At 32.7% G+C, this 16,599-nt stretch overlaps 3 protein-coding genes across 3 annotated transcripts; 1 reads left to right on the top strand and 2 right to left on the bottom strand.

Annotated features, from left to right (window-relative positions):
* Positions 1–112: 112 nt before the first annotated feature.
* HELRODRAFT_153365 (hypothetical protein) lies at positions 113–343 on the top strand (the record flags this gene model as incomplete). Its single annotated transcript, XM_009029694.1, has 1 exon — positions 113–343. A coding segment is annotated over one exon (231 nt), but the record flags the coding sequence as incomplete, so codon positions are not given.
* A 1,267-nt stretch (positions 344–1,610) lies between these two features.
* HELRODRAFT_180386 (hypothetical protein) lies at positions 1,611–3,312 on the bottom strand (the record flags this gene model as incomplete). Its single annotated transcript, XM_009029693.1, has 3 exons — positions 1,611–1,682; positions 1,884–2,022; positions 3,188–3,312. The coding sequence occupies 3 exons, from the start codon at positions 3,310–3,312 to the stop codon at positions 1,611–1,613; spliced, it is 336 nt and encodes a 111-aa protein (XP_009027941.1).
* Positions 3,313–4,582: 1,270 nt separating this feature from the next.
* On the bottom strand, positions 4,583–8,940 carry HELRODRAFT_121272 (hypothetical protein; the record flags this gene model as incomplete). The annotated part of the gene is made up of 10 exons (XM_009029692.1): positions 4,583–4,667; positions 5,240–5,310; positions 5,464–5,594; positions 6,114–6,182; positions 6,742–6,907; positions 7,375–7,472; positions 7,683–7,761; positions 7,939–8,026; positions 8,155–8,264; positions 8,884–8,940. Coding segments are annotated over 10 exons (954 nt in total), but the record flags the coding sequence as incomplete, so codon positions are not given.
* Positions 8,941–16,599: the final 7,659 nt, after the last annotated feature.

The following is a 16,599-nucleotide window of genomic DNA, read 5'->3' as shown; positions in this document are numbered from 1 at the left end:
GGAAGTTGAATTGTGGCAGAGCAAATGCTTTAGAATGAACAAGGACGGAGGAGGAGTCAAATCACTGACTACTGATCTTTCTGTTGTTTTTCATTTGTGTGACCCCGTACAATATCCAATCACTCAGAAGTTGTTCCGTATTATTAAAGCATGTCCAGTTAGTGTTGCCAGTGCTGAACGTAGCTTCTCAACTCTGCGAAGAATTAAAACATGGCTAAGAACACGAATGACAGAAGACAGATTAGTCGGATTGGCACTACTTAATGTACACAGAGACGTTTTAGTAAATGTTGAAAATATAATTGAGCGTTTTGCGAAGTCAGGAAATCGTAAAATAGAATTCGTTTTATAAATTGTTATTAGTCAACCTATCAAGGTAGTAGGTTCCTCGCTAGTCTAATAAAATAAATAAACCCATTTTTTAAAACACTTATAGGATTAAAAAAAAGAAAATAATTTTTTTATATTTATATATGTACTCATATGTATATATTGACTATGTTTGATCCAAATCATTACATTTATTATTTTATGACATTAAAAGTTGAAAGTTTTTGATGACATTGCATGCTTTCTTATAAACAGTAATAAAGAGTTGACAAAAATAGACTAGAAATTTTTTTTTTCAGTAGGGGGGGCGATCGCCCCCCCCCCCTATGGATCCGCCACTGCTTCTTTTCGTTTTCTAGATTCTAATTTAATTTAAGAATGATTCTTACTCTAAATGTCAAATCATCGTGATTCGTGGGTGCTGGGAAAATGAATGAAGAAATCTTCATTTCAGAAAAATGAGGATCGCTAACGAACTTATTATAAATCTTCGATTTTTCTGATGCATCAAAAAAATGGCAATATCTATTTAACGATTAAATACGGCACCTTATAAAACCTAAAACTTCACGGAATGTTGAAAACGAAATAAATTTTAACAAACGAGCTGAATGCAGATCGACAAAGAGTCATTAACATAACTTCGGGAAGGCCAAGATTTTTTCTAATTATATCTCAGATTTTTCTAAAAATAAATCAAAATGCTCATGAATAATTAATTTTTAGGAACTTGCTTCCAGAGGTAACTTGCCCGTTGAAAAAATTTTCAATGTTAAAAAGCTGGTAGGGCGCTTCTAGTTATATAATTCCATGGTATGTACAGTACATATAAATAACAATCTTCAAAATTAAAAACCCCGTTAGCTACTATCGTCTAACCTATTTTTCTCATTATCAACGTCAGTATCATCATCATCACTAACACTACATTCATTCCGAATCATCATCATCATCTTCGTCATCATCATCATCCATCGCCAACACTACATTCATTCCGAATCATCATCTTCTTCGTCATCACCATCATCATCATCTTCGTCATCACCATCATCCATCGCCATCCTCTTCTTCACCATGACTTTCATCATCAGTAGCATCATCCTTACCATCTTCCGAAATAATATAAAGTAATATGGAGATAATAAAAAAAAATCATAAAATAAAATTCTCAGATGTTTCAACAGTATAACCCAGGATGTTGTGGAGCGGTTTCTGTTGTTGTGGTGGTGATTGTGTTGTTGTAGTAGCAACGGTGGTAGCTGTCGCGGCTGTGGTGAACGTTAATGTAGTAGCGATGGTGGTTTTGGCGATTCTGGGCCAGTTGCGCCGTTCTCCACGAGGTACTGCATCATCTGTACATTGCAATGAAATCAGTTTTTTGACATTTATATTATAATCAAATTTGAAATTAAAACATTGAAAAAATGAATAAAGTTACCAAAACAAGTAAAGAACTTGAAATCAATTACCTACACAAATTTTGGCAACAAACAGATAACAAAAATTTGATGAAAGATACTGCATAATAAACTGGATAATAACAACAAATTTACCAGTGAATATTGTTGACTCATCTGGAGATAGAGCGCTCTGATGTTGTCCTCTAGCCACTCGCGACAAGTTCTTTCCTGGAAGACCTCCATCATGTTATCATGCATCTTCATCTTCAGCTCGTCCAATGTCGACAATAAACTGGTCACGTGGTTACGATAATGATGATGATTGTGATGATGATTGTGATGATAAATGTGATGATGATTGTGATGATGATTGTGATGATGATTGTGATAATAAAAGTGATGATGATTGTGATGATGATGATGTTAGGGATGTTCATGACCGAGATGTGATGATGATGGGATGATTAGAAGGTCTGCTGCTCCGTGACGCAGTGATCAAGTTCGAATACAATGAGACCACCAATACCAGCACGTGATGTAATGTAAGAAAGAAAAAACAATTTAAAAAATAGCATCAGATGACAAAACTCAAAAACAATCAAACAAGCAAGCAAACAAGCAAAAAACAAACGAACGAACAAACAAATGAACAAACGAACGAACGAACGAAAGAACAAACGAACGAACGAACGAAAGAACAAACGAACGAAAGAACAATCGAACCGACGAACAAACTATAAAATGTGGTGGAGAATGATAAGAGAACAAACGACTTACACATGAATCTTCTCAGACAATGATTTTATCTCATCCACTGTATATCTACATAAAGCTGGGTTGGACCACTTGTAGAAACTGAATTGAATGTGTGCGTGTGTGAGTGTATGTTTGAGTGTCTGTGTGTTTGAGTGTCTGTGTGTGAGTATATGTGTGTGTGGGTGTGTGTGTATATGAAACAAAAAAAACCACACTTTCAAACCAAACACACGCACAAACCAATCATCAATCAAATTCAAATTAGCCTCAAATACGTAAAGCAAAGACACAAGACCCTCAAAACAAGCAGGAATTCGTGTCTTATATAATGCTTACCAAAATTTAATAAAAATTACAAAACACCATTTTAAAGTAATGAAACGACGTAAAACCGTTAACAATTGCGATATTTAAAATATTTAAATGACCATGTTTTTCTCAAAGTCACGACCACAATCATCATCATCATCATCATCATCATCAACTCCATCACCATCATCAACTCCATCATCATCATCATCAACTCCATCACCATCATCAACCCCATCAACATCATCAACTCCATCACAATCATCAACTCCATCACCATCCTCAACTCCATCACAATCATCAACTCCATCACCATCCTCAACTCCATCATCATCATCAACTCCATCACCACCATCAACCCCATCACCATCCTCAACTCCATCATCAACTACTCTTCATCATCTCGGATATCACAGTATAGATTCCTAGTATAGATGTACTCGTGCATGCGGATGAAGAGTTTCGAACCCGGGAAGTCGCACACGATCTTCTCCTGGCAACTGTTAAAACGGGACATATCAATTTATTCACCACATTAATAATTAGTTATTATTATTAACTATTATTATAAATGTATAATATTATTATTATTTACCATTATTAATTATATTATATTAAATATTATAAATTATGGAGGTCTGTAAGGTTAAAATTGTAAAATTTTAACACTCGTGAAAAGTTCATATATAGCTTAGTTCAAAGCAGGGGCCATCTGCTTTTAAACAAATGGAGTAGCATGATATTTCATCGTGGAATGTTTCTCTGCATCCATCCGTAACATGCTACTGGTGGATGGAGACGTGGTTTACACGTTGTTTCCGCGCCAAATCTTATAGGTCGGACTTTCCAGAATGAACTTTCGCACTCCAAACTTTTAGTAATTGGTCAGTCATCTTCTCAAGAGAAAAAAAAACTCAAAAAAGGAGCTATATAAATACTGGTAAGTAAAAGTTACTGGTAATTAAATTTACTGGCAAGTAAATACCCCGTTATTATTTTTCATTTGAAATGTTTAGAATTACCGTCGAATTATTTAATAATTTAATTTAATTTAATCAACACCGGCCTAGAAAATGGACACATTTGAATGAGGCCATCAAACTTAAGGTCCTGGCTGGCCATCTGGTGAACCTCTTTGGTGAAGGCTTCTGGAATTGTCATCATCATCATCATAACCATTACCACATCATCATCATCATCATCATTATTACATCATCATCATAACCATTACCACATCATCATCATCATCATTATTACATCATCATCATAACCATTACCACATCATCATCATCATCATCATTATTACATCATCATCATAACCATTACCACATCATCATCATCATCATCATTATTACATCATCATCATAACCATCACCATATCATCATCATCATCATTATTACATCATCATCATAACCATTACCACATCATCATCGTCATCATTATTATATCATCATCATAACCATCACCACATCATCATCATCATTATATCCTCATCATCGTCGTCGTCACAATTGGCAACATCAGCAGGCCTCTTTTAATTACATGCCAGCAAGCATCTTCATCGTATCACCGTCCTTAACATCATCACATGACGTCATCATCATCATCATCATCATCTCGGAGGAGGCAGATCAACATCCAACACCATCATCATTATTAATTATTATTATGCATCATCACATCGTCCATCACCACCACACCACATATCAGCAACACACACACACACAAACAAACAAATCAGCAACACACACACACACACATACATCATCACACCATCATGAACAGTACCGTGGGTGAGGGTGAGGAGGCAGAGGGCAAGAGAGGGCAGACCAACAGGCAACAACTCACACAACATCTGGTAATGATCGTACCTGTTGTTGTTGTTGTTGTTGTATGTAATGCATAGCCACTTATAACTTCTTCCTGACTACTTTATTTAAAATTAAACTTTTGCGCCAGCCACACACACACACACACACACACACACACCACACGACGAACAGCACACCACAGGGGTACTTAAATACTCCGTACGTATTCACAATCACAGCACTGTATTTACGAGGCAGTTGATAGTTTTGCAGAGGCCTCATTCGAACCAGGTCAGCCAGCAATGGCAACGAGGTGAACATGAAACTCCTACCGCCTCAGCTAGCCCGCCAGTCAAATGTTGTGCACGCGAAACTGATTAGTTGTTCTGGCAGGTCGCTGCATTGTTAAACAGTCACATCGTAAATTTGACTGAAGAGATTTTGGTTGAGGGGATTTTGTGTTGTTGGAATACTGATGACGTATTTAACTTTGCAGTTGAACTTTCTCAAAAATTTGATGACGCTACAGGGTGATAAGCATAACAATGGATAGCAAGAACCTAACCTAACAACTCATAATAAGGTAATTAACAGCACGAAGAAGAGCAAACAACTGAAAAAAATTCCTCCACCTTGACCAGCCGGTGATGGCGTAGCCGACAAACTTGCAGCTGACGCCCTGCTCCTCACCAAACTCCATCTTCTCGGTACCATTCACCTCTAAATCACCATTGTTGTCCCCATCAACGGCACCAACAATTCCATCACCTCCACCGTTTTTTGCCACACTAGTACCACCACCAACACCACCACTACCACCACCGCCACCACCACCAAAGAACAGCTGATGAACGACGAACAGCCAGCCCTTGTTGTTCTCGATGTGGTGGGAGATCGGTGTGGCACGCTGGTTCACCCCTGAGGCACCCTTGAACGCACTGGCCACCCACAACTTGCTGAACACCTTCATGTACCTCTCCCACATGCCTGGTCATGATGATAATGACGATGATGATGACGACGACGATGATGATGATGATGATGGCAGAAATTGTTAGCATTGGTGGTAGTGCTGATGGTGTTGATGGCAACGAGAAAATTAAGAATGATGATGATCATGAAGAGTGAGACAATAATAATGATAATAATGATAATAATAATAATAAATTACTATTTTTATTAATAAAATAAATTACTATTATTAATAATAATAGTGATAATAAATAATAAGACATCTGCCACTGAATGGACACTCGTGCACATAATAATAATTTATTATTATTATTATCATTATTATCATTATTATTAATTATATATTATCATTATATTATTAATAATAATAGTGATAATAAATAATAAGACATCTGCTACTGAATGGACACTCATGCACAACCACAACAACAACAATAATAATAAAATAATATTGAAAGAATAATAATAACAATAATAATAACAATAATAATAACAATAATAATAATAACAATAATAAGTCAACCCCGATCGAACCTTCGGGAAAGTGTAGCTGTGGCGTGTACATCCAGACCATTGGCTGCACCAAGTCGCCGATGCCCGCAGCTGCAAGCCACAACAACACCGCAGTTAATTGATTAATTAATTAATTGATTGATTAAATAATTAATTGATTGATTAATTGATTGATTGGTTGTATACAATTTGAAAATATCCACTCAAATGGTATTTATTCATATACTTAGCCTCTCTCAATTGATTAAATTTCTCAGACAACAACAACCACAACAACAACCACAACAACACAGCAACACGCTTGCAACAATTTCTTTGCTCTGTTGTTAGTTTAGTTTGATTGTTTTTCATTAATTATTTCAACAAATGGTAGTCACCGACCGTTTGGTCAAGTGAAATATAAAAAAATTCTAATAATCATTCACTCATTCATTAATTCATTCATTCACTAACTCATTCACTAACTCATTCATTCATTCACTCATTCACTAATTTATTCATTTATTCACCAATTCACTCATTCATTCAATTCAATGAAATTGCTAAACGTGTAGTTGTGTCAAACCACCACAAGCCACCACCAGCACAAACCACTAACACCCCTACCCTAAACCACCATCACCAACACCACAAACAAAGCGGCAACCACCTTCTAGTATGAGAACATCGACCTCCCTGAACATGTCATCCCACATGATGATATGTAGGTCGGGTCGGAACTGGGTCAGGTAGTTGAGGACGCGTCTGACATGGTGGAAGAAGAGTGTGGTCGTGTCGCCTGTCTGTCTACATCGGGGGCAGTGACCTAAGTTGACCTGTTAGATGATTGGTGGGTGAGTGGGTGATTGATTGATTAATTGAATGATTGAACGATTGATTGGTTGAACGATTGATTGATTGATGAGTTGATTGATTGATTGATTGATTGAATGAATGATTGATTGATTGAATGATTGGATTGATTGATTGGGAAACCATCTAATAACAAATTAAGTAATCCTTTTTAGTCATTCAACCATGTAAAAAACAAACGAATAAAAACCAACCAATCAATCAATCTGACCATTTAAACAACAAACCATCTGCATTTAATCAAGCCACTCTACCAGCCAACCAACCAACCAACCAGCCAACTAATCAACCATCCAACCAACCAACCAACAAACCAACCAACCAGCCAACAAACCAACCAACCATTCAACCAACCATCCGACCGACCGACCAATCAACCAGCCAACCAATCAACCATCTAACCAACCAGTCAACCAACCAGCCAACCAACCATCCGACCAACCTCATCAGCCCCAATATGAAAATATTTTATGTGTCGGTGTGCAGATATGACTTGTTGCATCAACTCCCCCACCACAACAATTGATTCTGTCCAAAAATTCAATTTTAGTTGTTCAACTTTTTTTGTCACATTTAATTCAACAGATGGACGAACGAATTAATTGAAAAATTTTGTGGTAAGATTCATGCATCTCAACAGACTGTAGGAGCTTCCTTATGAACCACATTACAATAATCATCACCATCATCATCATCACTATTACTATCATCACCGTCATCATCGTCACCATCACCCACGTTCATTAAGGGGGCAGAGTGCCTGGGGTGAGGAGGGAACTTCTCGGATGGAGGCACAAACATCATGCTTCAATAAGAACTTGGTGGATGGTTGGTTGGTTGGTTGGTAGGTCGGTTTCATCAATCAATCGATCGATCGATCAATCAATCAATCAATCAATCAACCAACCAACTAACCAATCGATCAACCAATCAATCAGTCAATCAACTAATCAATCAGTCAATAGGCGATCACCATCATCACGACCAGACCAACCTCTAAATGTCCAAACGTCTGAATGAGTGGTATGATGTGGAGGTCGTTGCGGCCAGCCACCTCTTCGATGTGTCTGACATCTTCGAGACTGACCATTCAACATAAAATCCATCAAACAAATAACAGCAACTAAAATAGCAGTAATAATAATAATAAAAATAATAAAAATAATAATAACAATAATAATAAAAATAATAATAATATGAATAACAAAACCCATAAGCATGCGGTTGCCTGAGAACACTCCACTTGCCATTGTAGGGGAACATGTCCTCATACTCCATCAGCACCCCGGTGGCACCCCACCTCTTTAACATTGGAAACAACTGAGTTGTGGGCGGTGTGGGTGTGAATAGATGGTGGATGTGTGGGAGATGTGTGGTGGATGTGTGGGAGTAAAAACCAATGAATGTGTGGTTGATGTGTGAGAGATAAACCAGTGAATGTGTGGATGGATGATGGATGGATGGATAAATGTGTGATGGATAAACCAATGGGTGGTGGGTGGGATTAGATGATAGTTAGATGGATGTGTGTGATGGATAAACCGATGAATGTGTGGATGAATGAACGATGGATGGATAGATGGATAAATGGATGATGGATGGATGGACGTGTGTTGGATAAATCAATAGATGTGTGGATAGATGGACGGATGGATGAACGAATGATAGATAAACCAATGGATGGTGGGTGTGGTTATGTGATGGTGGGTGTGTGGTGGATAAATCAATGGTTGTGTGGATGATTGAATGATAGATTGATGAACAATGACAGGTGAATGAATGACAAATAAACCAATGGATGAATAAATGATAGATAAATCAATGAATGGATAAATTAATGATATGAAAAAGAGATAGAGAGAAGGAGAGAGAAAGAGAGAGAGAGAGAGAGAGAGTGAGTGAAAGAGAGAGGAAAAGAAAGAGAGAGAGAAAAACCAACCCAATCAAAATATTCAATCTTTGGCGGTGCACCTTTAAGATCGAAATGAACAACTCTGGAAAATAAAGAATTGTAATTTGATAAATTATAATTAAATAAATAAATGAAATAAATAAATAAGATTAATTAATTATTTTATTCACATATTCCATCTACTTAACCAGTTATTAGCATTAATAAAAATAACTTAATTAATTAGTATTAGTATTAGACAATTCATTAAAATCTAATGGTTAGATTAAATTTTAATAACTTAACAATCAAAATGATTCTTCAAATCTATTTGATTAGTTTAAAAAAATTTAATGTAATTAATTTGATAATTAAATAAATTAAATTCATTTGATCATAATTCATAAGGAATCATTCAATTAATAAATATAATCACCCAATTAATTACTCATTAATTTAATTAAAATTGCAACTGAATTACAAATTTTAATTACATAGTAATACTTAAGACAGATTATATAACATTATTATAATAACAATTTTATTAATAATTAAATCTAAATAACTCAACTTATTAACTATTTAGTTAATAAATTAAATTATAATTAATTAATAAATAAATACAGTCGTTATTTAATTAATAATTACCTAATTAAAAAAATTTAAAATTAATTAATAATTTTATTAATTAAAAATTATAAAACACCTCTCAACAGATCTTGACATCTTGCTCGCGTTTTTCTTTTTGCGTTCAGATTTCTTGACTCGATTGACAAGTTTTTACGTGATATTAGAGAAAGATATCAATTTAATTTAAATGTTTAACAGTTTAACTCTATTATCGATTACTTGTTTTTGGTTTCACTTTTAAATGCAAGATGTTTAAAAGTTAATTTAGTAATAAAAAGTTTTCGAAACTCAGTTTACATAATAAATAGTTCAATTCTTCGTAATGTGACAGGAAGGCATTTAAAAATGCAAGAAATTAGTTTTTTTATTTAAATTTGATTTAAAACACCTCAAACTAAAATTTGCTATAAATAAATAATAATAACTGAATAATAATAACGTTTAAAATTTAGTTAGGAAAGATCTGGCAGGACAAACATGAATCTGAACTTAGCCACCAGCCACAACGACCGACCTATATATTATGTGCGCGGAGAGATCGTGAAAAAAGAGAAGACCATCTGCTTAATGCACAGCAGATGTACATATATGTTACGAATAATTACATAGCTATATAAATCTTTAACTGATCATTGAAATGTATGAAAAGTATGTATTCTATATATTTAAATAACGCATGTATGAACAATGATTGTATGATGTATTGAACAACATAAAAAAATTGACAGTAAGTTGAACATAAAAATCGATTAAAAATATTATTAATTGCAACCTCAAAAAAAGATTTCTACCACTGATGTAGAATTAAATTACCTTTCAAACAATATATCAGCCACTGAAAAAAACAGCCTTCCAGGGTGTTCAAAACTCGAAAAACAAAAACATTTACATTGTGCATCGAATCACAAAAACATTTTTTTTCACCATTCATAATTGCGGCCTCAAAAAAAGATTTCTACCACTTATGTAGAATTAAATTACCTTTCTAACAATATATCAGCCACTGAAAAAAACAGCCTTCCAGGGTGTTCAAAACCCGAAAAACTAACACATTTCATTGTGCGTCGTATCACAGCGACTGAAACAGAAAGATATCGCTGGGCAAAATTAAATTTTACTCGCAGACATGGTGGTCGGTACTATTGGTCTGCCATCATCGCTTTTATTTCATTATAAAAATTATTATAACACGTCAACCCTAGATAAGCATTTATTGCTAGGCTGAATCTTTCACTTTATTTTATTGCGAATAAACGGATCAAAAAAAAATTAAATTACACGTTCCTCTAGCCTGTGTATGCGTGGGTGTGTTTGTGTATGTATTATGTTTGTGTATGTATTGTGTTTGTGTGTGTATTGTATGTGTCAATAATTAACAAAATAACCCAACGATATCTTTAACAATTAATTCAATGATAAATTTAATTGACTTCAAATTCAACAATGTTCGTTTATGTCTATGTGCGTTTTATTCAATGGGCTTTTTTGATTGTCCTATTTTTTCAGTTGAGTAGCATCGATGTATGTTTTTTAGTATTGAATTTTAAGCGGTGTGCGCTCGTGTATGTGTGCCCTTTTTATTGCAGCCAATCGCACAACGTAGTTCATCGTTAGGTTAGATGAGAGCGGTGCCATTGGTTCTGCATGCATTATGCCCGAACCAATGATTACAGTTTATAATTTTTCCATTCATACCAATATATGTTTATATATGTGTGTGTGCGTGTGTGAGTATGTATGTACGTACGTACGTATGTATGTTTGTAAATAAATAAATTTGCAAATAGAATCATCCAGCCCGTCTGATTCATTGGTTAATTGTAAAATTTTAACAAACATAAAGTACTATTTTCACGTAGGAAAAGGAATACGACAATTGAGAGGTTTAGAAAGAAATCACAGATAAATAAAACTGGCTAATAAGCTACCGTCACTTGTCCGAATAGACTGTATTAATGCCTCCGATGATAAAACAGTGCATCAAGGTAACATGATGCAAATTCACTCAAATGACGTTTTAGCTAATGCTAGATCTGAGTCATTGAGTGTTGACGATGAGAATAAAGATGACGTTTTTGATGTAATTATAAAGCTAAAAAAAGAACTACTTGCTTCAGATAGTGATAGATTTATACAACCTGTTAGTGAGCCGTTTTGCATCGTTTCATATTCATACAAACAGGTTGAAGTTGCTAAACGAAACAAAAAAAAGAACATATTGCCAGTGTTGTATTTTGATTCGACAGGATCGGTGATAAGAAGGACCAGCTCAAAGCAGAAGAGAATTTTTTATTACTCTGGTGTTATTTTAGTAGATAATAGAAAAATTCCAAAGATCGACTTTGTAACATGTAGGCACGACGTGGATCACATAAGTCAAGTAGGTACTTATTGACTATAAGCACTACGTCTCAAAAAATTGAAAGAATGGCCTTTGTATTCGAATGTTGTAACCGATTTTTCTATGGCACTTATTGAGGCTGTTTTGAAAGGATTTAACACGATGGAAATTCCGACGAAATTCCGAAATACTCACATTTACGGTTATCTACATGTTGAACATCAAAAAATAACACCAAGCAAATGGTTAATTAAATCAAATATATAAATAAGTTGTGTGATATACCAAATTCTGTACACAAAGATCAGCTTATAATTTATGCATAACCCGTGTTATAGCATAAAGAAAATTGACCAGTCACCTCACAATTAGTGATGTTGTTATTATGTGTCATATATGCTTTGCCTTTAACTTATTGACATAAAATTAATTGAATTCAATAAAAAAATTTTCTATTTATAACGTTTTTAAATGATGATAGACGCTTAAATTCGGCCACCAAATCCGGCCGGGGCCGGATTTGAAAAAAAGCCGGATTTTAGCCGGGGCCGAACTTCGGTGCATCCCTATTTTTAAATATATGTAGTTGATATAAATTTTTCAAATTATTTATTTATTGCTAATGATTAACAAATAGAATTGAGTTTCTATAACTGTTAACTATCGTTATTGATTTAAAAAAATGCATTGTGTGTTCATTGTGTATATTTTTCTACAAATACAGCAGAAAAATAATAATTATTATCTAATATTTACACCACACAAAATTTTATTTACTAATAAATAATAGAAATTAATAAGATTATCAAATACACACAACTACAGTATTATATATTTTTATAGCATCGATATATAACTATATAATTATATATACATGTATATATGCATACCCGTTAGCTGCCACTTAAACAGCATATAACATAATATAGCATATAAGCTTATAATAACATGAATACATGTCAGCTGCTACTTAAACAGCATATATCATATAACATAATATAACGCATATGCTTGAAGGTTTGCTGTACCCTCTTTCTTTTACGTTTATCTCTTTTTAACGTGTGTATAATTGACATTTTAACGTGTGTATAATTGGCATCGAAGATTGTTTATAAAATTATATAGGTCGGTCATTGTGGCTAAATTCAGTCTCATAGAATGGCTTTATAGTGTTGACCTTCTTCTCAAGGTCAGGAAACTTGGAAGCAAACTATTTTAGCATCAAATTGTCAATGGATTTTTCAATTTTCCAATCTATATTTAGCTTCTTCCCTGTTAATGTGCCACCGGCGGCATTCTTGTAAACGTTTTTTTGCTGCTAAAATCATTCTACGGCAGTCTTAATCGATTTTCAACTTAATAATTTAACTGAATTATGTAAAATCCTTGTGTATTTTATTTATTTCTTGATTTTTTTTGTTTCCCATTTCACCATAAACATTTGTCTTCAATTTTTTTAATTTTATTGATGTTAAATGTTAAGCATAAATTATCAAACGCATTGTTTATTTGTGAAGATGACTTTATTGGATATGTTAACTTTGAAGATGGGAATGAGGACATAGTTGCTTCAGAGGTGTTGGGTTTTTTATGTTGTTGGTCTGAGAGAAGCTTGGAGACATTCAATAGCTTATTTTTATACAAATAAATTATCATCTCACAAGTTGATAGATTTTATAGAGAAAACCATTGATAAGTTACATAATGCTGGAGTTAGGGTAAACAACATTTGTTTTTCTTAAAGATGTTAAAATTTTTATAGCATGTGGATTGCTTGGATGCTCTTTCACATTTCCAAACATGCAAACAAGTTTCTTGTCCCCAACAACCGGCCAGAAAATATATATCATATTTGATGCATGCCACATGCTGAAATTAATGAATTCATTCTTATATGATATTTTATAATAATCAATGAAATTGAATCATATCGTAAACTTAGTTAATTATCAGCAACAAATCAAAATGAAACTAAAAAATAAATTAACCAAAAATCGTGTAAATTTTGAAAAGCATAAGATGAAAATTAAATATGCATCTTGAGTCTTTAGTTGCTCTGCGGCTAAATCATTGGAACTCTTAAACGGATTTTATGTTTTTTTCTGACGTTTATGAAACAATAGCTCTTGTGAAAAACATCAATGATCTTTTCCATATATTGAATAGCAAACTGATACTAGATAGAGAATGGAAGCAATCCGTTACAAAGAGCAACCTGACAACCACTATAGATAAACTTTATGAAATGAAAGCCTACTTACTAAGTTTGAAAAATTTAGATGGTGTTACATTTACAAAACTCAAAGGTTTTTTTATATATCTCAATATCTAAACTTAATTACAAATAATTTCAGAAAAATGTGCATAATTGGCTTGGACAATTGACATATTCCTCGAAAGGAGTATTAAAAGTAAAACGATACATTTATTTATTTTCTGGTAAAAACAATAAATTTTAATGATTTTCAGGTCTGCCAAGAATCAGAAAGATTTTTAAAAATAAATAATTATTATTTTAAGAAAAAACTTGGAATTGAAAGCAACATACTCCCACAATGTGTCAACGAAGATTTATTTAACATGGAAAATCATTTCAATTATGTACAGAATGCAAACCACTAATATGAATTAATAAAAAAAATAATAACATCATGTACAACATTAAGACGTTTTAACTTAACTAAAGAGTTTTCTATCAACATGCAGTTTTAATAAAAGTAAATTAAATAATAAAATGCAACGAAAATTATACTATTTAAATTTATTAAATCAATTGTTTTATTGAATTTGTACAGTGCTTCTAATAGATTACATCAGAAGCAAATTCTACAACCTTAGTTTTATCTTTATATATATATATATATATATATATATATATATATTTCACTTTTCAAGATAGTTGAAAGATAAATTTATAATTATGTAAATCAAACATTTTGCAGTTATACAACAAATAAACAAAACCGAAATCCAGAAATAAAAAAAGTAGGACTGATCTAACTTCGAGTTAAGTTACTAATTATAGCAAGATAGATGTTTTATAATCAACAAGCAAAAAATATAACAATTTACACAAATATAAAAATATACATGCTCATGATCTAGTACCTTCAGGGTTATTTTATAAATAGTAATGTTAAACTAAAAATTATTAAACATCACATACCTATTCTATTAAAAATCAACAGTTGTTCGTTTTATAAAATTTAAATCAATAGCATAATTAATTTCATGTTAGCTCAATATTAATTAAACTATTATTTTTTTAATATATTAATGTCAATTACAGTTGAAATAGTTAAGTTAATGAATTTGATTTTAACAAATTATTATATAATTAATTTAATATATTAATAAATTATATATAAATCATAGCATTTAAAGTTAAAACAGAAAAAAAGATTGTTTGCTTTTACTACCAAAAGAAATTTTAAAAACCTCTGTGTGATTAAATTTGGTTTGGGTATGTTATGTTGAAAGCAAGTATTCCTTTGTAGTTTGTATTGTAAGCTTTGGAGTGTTGGAGTGTTGAAAGATTCTAGTTTAGGTCGACATATGCACAGGAATTACATCTTAATTTAAAAATTATTAGTTGATTAATTTATTTATTTATAACAATATAAATTATAAATTGATTATGAGTTATATTCTTTAAATATTAATAACATTTCATTTTTACAATAAAATTTTTACCGACTTCTTTTCGTTTTCTTTTTAATTTAATTTAGGGATGATTCTTACTCTACTTTCATCGTGATTCGTGGGTGCTGGGAAAATGAATGAAGAAATCTTTATTTCAGGAAAATGAGGATCGCTAACAAACTTATTATAAATCTTCGATTTTTCTGATGCATCAAAAAAATGGCAATATCTATTTAACGATTAAATACGGCACCTTATAAAACCAAAAACTTCACGGAATGTTGAAAACGAAATAAATTTTAACAAACGATCTGAATGCAGATCGGCAAAGAGCCATTAACATAACTTCGGGAAGGCCAAGATTTATTCTAATTATATCTCAGATTTTTCTAAAAATAAATCAAAATGCTCATGAATGATTAATTTTTAGGAACTTGCTTCCAGAGGAAACTGTCCGTTGAAAAAAATTTTCAATGTTAAAACGCTGGTAGGACGCTTCCAGTTATATAATTCCATGGTAGCAGCTGACATGTATGTATGCATGTTATTATAAGCTTATATGCTATATTATGTTATATATTATATGCTGTTTAAGTAGCAGCTAACAGGTATTCATATATACATGGGTCATTCTCCGTCAACTTGAACGATTTAAAAAAAAGTCCACGCCCGACCATCTCCGATTTTTTTAAAATTTGAACAGTAAGTACCTCAATGTATTTCATCGACAAAATAAAATTTTTATAAAAAAATTTCAATTATTTTTCAAGTTATGAAGATTTTTGTGACAGCATCCTCAAATTTTTGAGCGATTTTTTTCAAAACTTGTACCTACGTAGAACGCTATATCTCTTGAACTAGCCAACATATCTTGATGAAATTTTTTGTGCATATCAGTGAAACAATGTAATAACAAAAAAATAAATGTTATTGTCTCGAATCAAAGGATATTTTGAACAAAAAATCTAGAAAAAAATGAATTTTTTGAAAATTTCACCGATTTCAAAACAGCGTAGCTCAAAATCTATCGCAAAATAAATAAATATTTTTTGTTATTTTAGAAGTACCTTATAGTCACAAATAAATCACAAAATTTCGTTAAAATCTGTCCTGAATTTTTTGAGCTATCGGAGCTCAAAATGTCCAAAAAA

Source organism: Helobdella robusta, assembly GCF_000326865.2.
Source record: "Helobdella robusta unplaced genomic scaffold HELROscaffold_61, whole genome shotgun sequence".
NCBI lineage: Eukaryota > Metazoa > Annelida > Clitellata > Rhynchobdellida > Glossiphoniidae > Helobdella > Helobdella robusta.
The sequence above is the reverse complement of the archived record's forward strand: the minus strand, read 5'-3'. Positions and strand labels throughout refer to the sequence as shown.